Below are 1898 nucleotides of genomic sequence, written 5' to 3' on the forward strand. Positions count from 1 at the left end.
GTATAATAATGATGAAAATTTTTTGAGCAGGCACATAGCCACAATGCTCATATTTTCTGTTGTTTAAAAAAAAATCAGAATATTTTTTAAACTCCTTTTAAACTCCAGGATATCTTTACCTCTAAAGCTTACTTATCTTTGTGAAATGGGATAGAACATTTTACAAACGTAACTCAGACTCAAGACAAAGCAGTTTATCAAAGGATTTCACACTGAATTGGCAAATTACCAACTGTATTCAAACAGAAAAAGAAATCAGGCCTTTCAGGAAGATTGATTCACCCACCTGATGAAAGAAATAGGTAACAGCAAGGTCATTGTCATTTAAGAGGATTTCTTCTTCTGTTGTAAAAAGCCACTTTCGAATGGTCAAACAGGTGCCTGGCACAGCTGATGTATAATTCTGAACGTAGAGTTTATGAGGAAATTCATTAGGGGCCAGCTTGCGTACTGAAGAAAAGACAAAACAAAGAAAATCGAAGTAAAAAGATATATAAGAAATTTCCCTAGTATAAACTAAGTAAGGCAGATCAAGAAGGATAGGTTATCATTAACCAGAACATCGCTCAAATCCATCAAGGAACTCTGCCTTGGGAGCACAAAATAGCCATTTGTCTAGGCAAATCTAACCCTTCCAGCTATGACTATGGCCACTCAAGTCTCGAGCTGACTGAAACCTATCATTTGAATAACAGCTTGCTATCGTTTGGATATTTGGCCCTCCAAATCTCATGCTGAAATTTGATCCCCAATGTTGGAGGTGGCGCCTAGTGAGAGGTATTTGAGTCATGTAGGCAGATCCCTCATAAATAGATTAATGACCTCTGGGGGGGTGGGTGAGTTAAGTTCTCACACTATTAGTTCTGAGGAGAGCTGGTTGTTAAAAAGAGCCTGGCACCTCTTCCTCTCTTGCCATGGGATCTCTGCACATGCCATGAGTGGAAGCAGCCTGAGGCCCTTCCCAGATGCCCAATCTTGAACCTTCCAGCCAGCAGAGTCACGAGCCAAATAAACCTATTTTCTTTATAAATTACTCAGCCTCAGGTATTCCTTCATAGCTATACAAAACAGACTAAGACATAGATCCTTCAGTTAACATGATGACTCTGCAGACAGTGGACCAATTCCAAATTCAGTTAATTTGATCCATTAACTAATGAGTCACAGCTGATGTCCATTGAACATCTTTAAAGCAAGCTTCTCCTATTACCCAACTATGGTGCATTCAGAGTCTCTCATGAGGCAATTCTCAATGAACTGCTTGTATTGTTAAGAGCTGAAAGGCTCTTCCCACCCCATCCCCCAAACCCTGAGGCATTCCTGAAAGTGAAAAATGTCTTCTGAGTAAGGTTACTTCCTCTTCCTAAGAGCTGCACAAGCAGGATAAAACACCATTACTTCTAATTTCTATATTGCCTTTCTTTGGAAAGGCTCAGTTTTCCTCTCTTGATGTTTACTTGTCTTTTTAACATGACAAAGACAGATTTAGTATTTCCCATTTTACAGAAAATGTAACTAAAGCTTAGAAAAGGGTTAGAATCCAAGTGTCCTGGTACCCTAGCAATCCTTTGTAACATAATTTACATCTGCCTAGTTAGGCTGTTGAGAGTTGGGAAGAAAAAGAATAATGGGGAGATGGCTGCTTTGGGGTAATCAAAGTTGTTCTACCTTGATCTGGGATGGCAAGGCAACCCAAATCTACCAAACTCTCCCCCTTTTTTCCTGGGATAAAGAAGGTCTGATCAACCAGTATTATCTGTGTCATTTCTGGCCTTAGCCCTGTATAAACAGATATGATGTGGAAGACATTCATAAACTGTAGGAAATCTATGTCATTCACAACAAGCCAGCCGGGCGCGGTGGCTCACGCCTGTAATCCTAGCATTCTGGGAGGCAGA

The 1898-nt window shown here is 40.1% G+C and overlaps 1 protein-coding gene across 1 annotated transcript in view; it reads right to left on the reverse strand.

The window, feature by feature from the left end:
• Positions 1-1898, reverse strand: part of SNX27 (sorting nexin family member 27) — a 95637-nt gene that overhangs the window by 42854 nt on the left and 50885 nt on the right. Inside the window, exons 6-7 of the mRNA XM_012658514.1 lie at positions 1211-1214; positions 287-450 (exon numbers count right to left, since the gene is read on the reverse strand). Coding sequence (XP_012513968.1) covers positions 287-450; positions 1211-1214 — 168 coding nt within the window. The remainder of the gene's footprint in view (positions 1-286; positions 451-1210; positions 1215-1898) is intronic.

The sequence above is a fragment of the Propithecus coquereli genome, unplaced genomic scaffold (genome assembly GCF_000956105.1).
Source record: "Propithecus coquereli isolate 6110/MARCELLA unplaced genomic scaffold, Pcoq_1.0 Scaffold59, whole genome shotgun sequence".
Classification (NCBI taxonomy): Eukaryota; Metazoa; Chordata; class Mammalia; order Primates; family Indriidae; genus Propithecus; species Propithecus coquereli.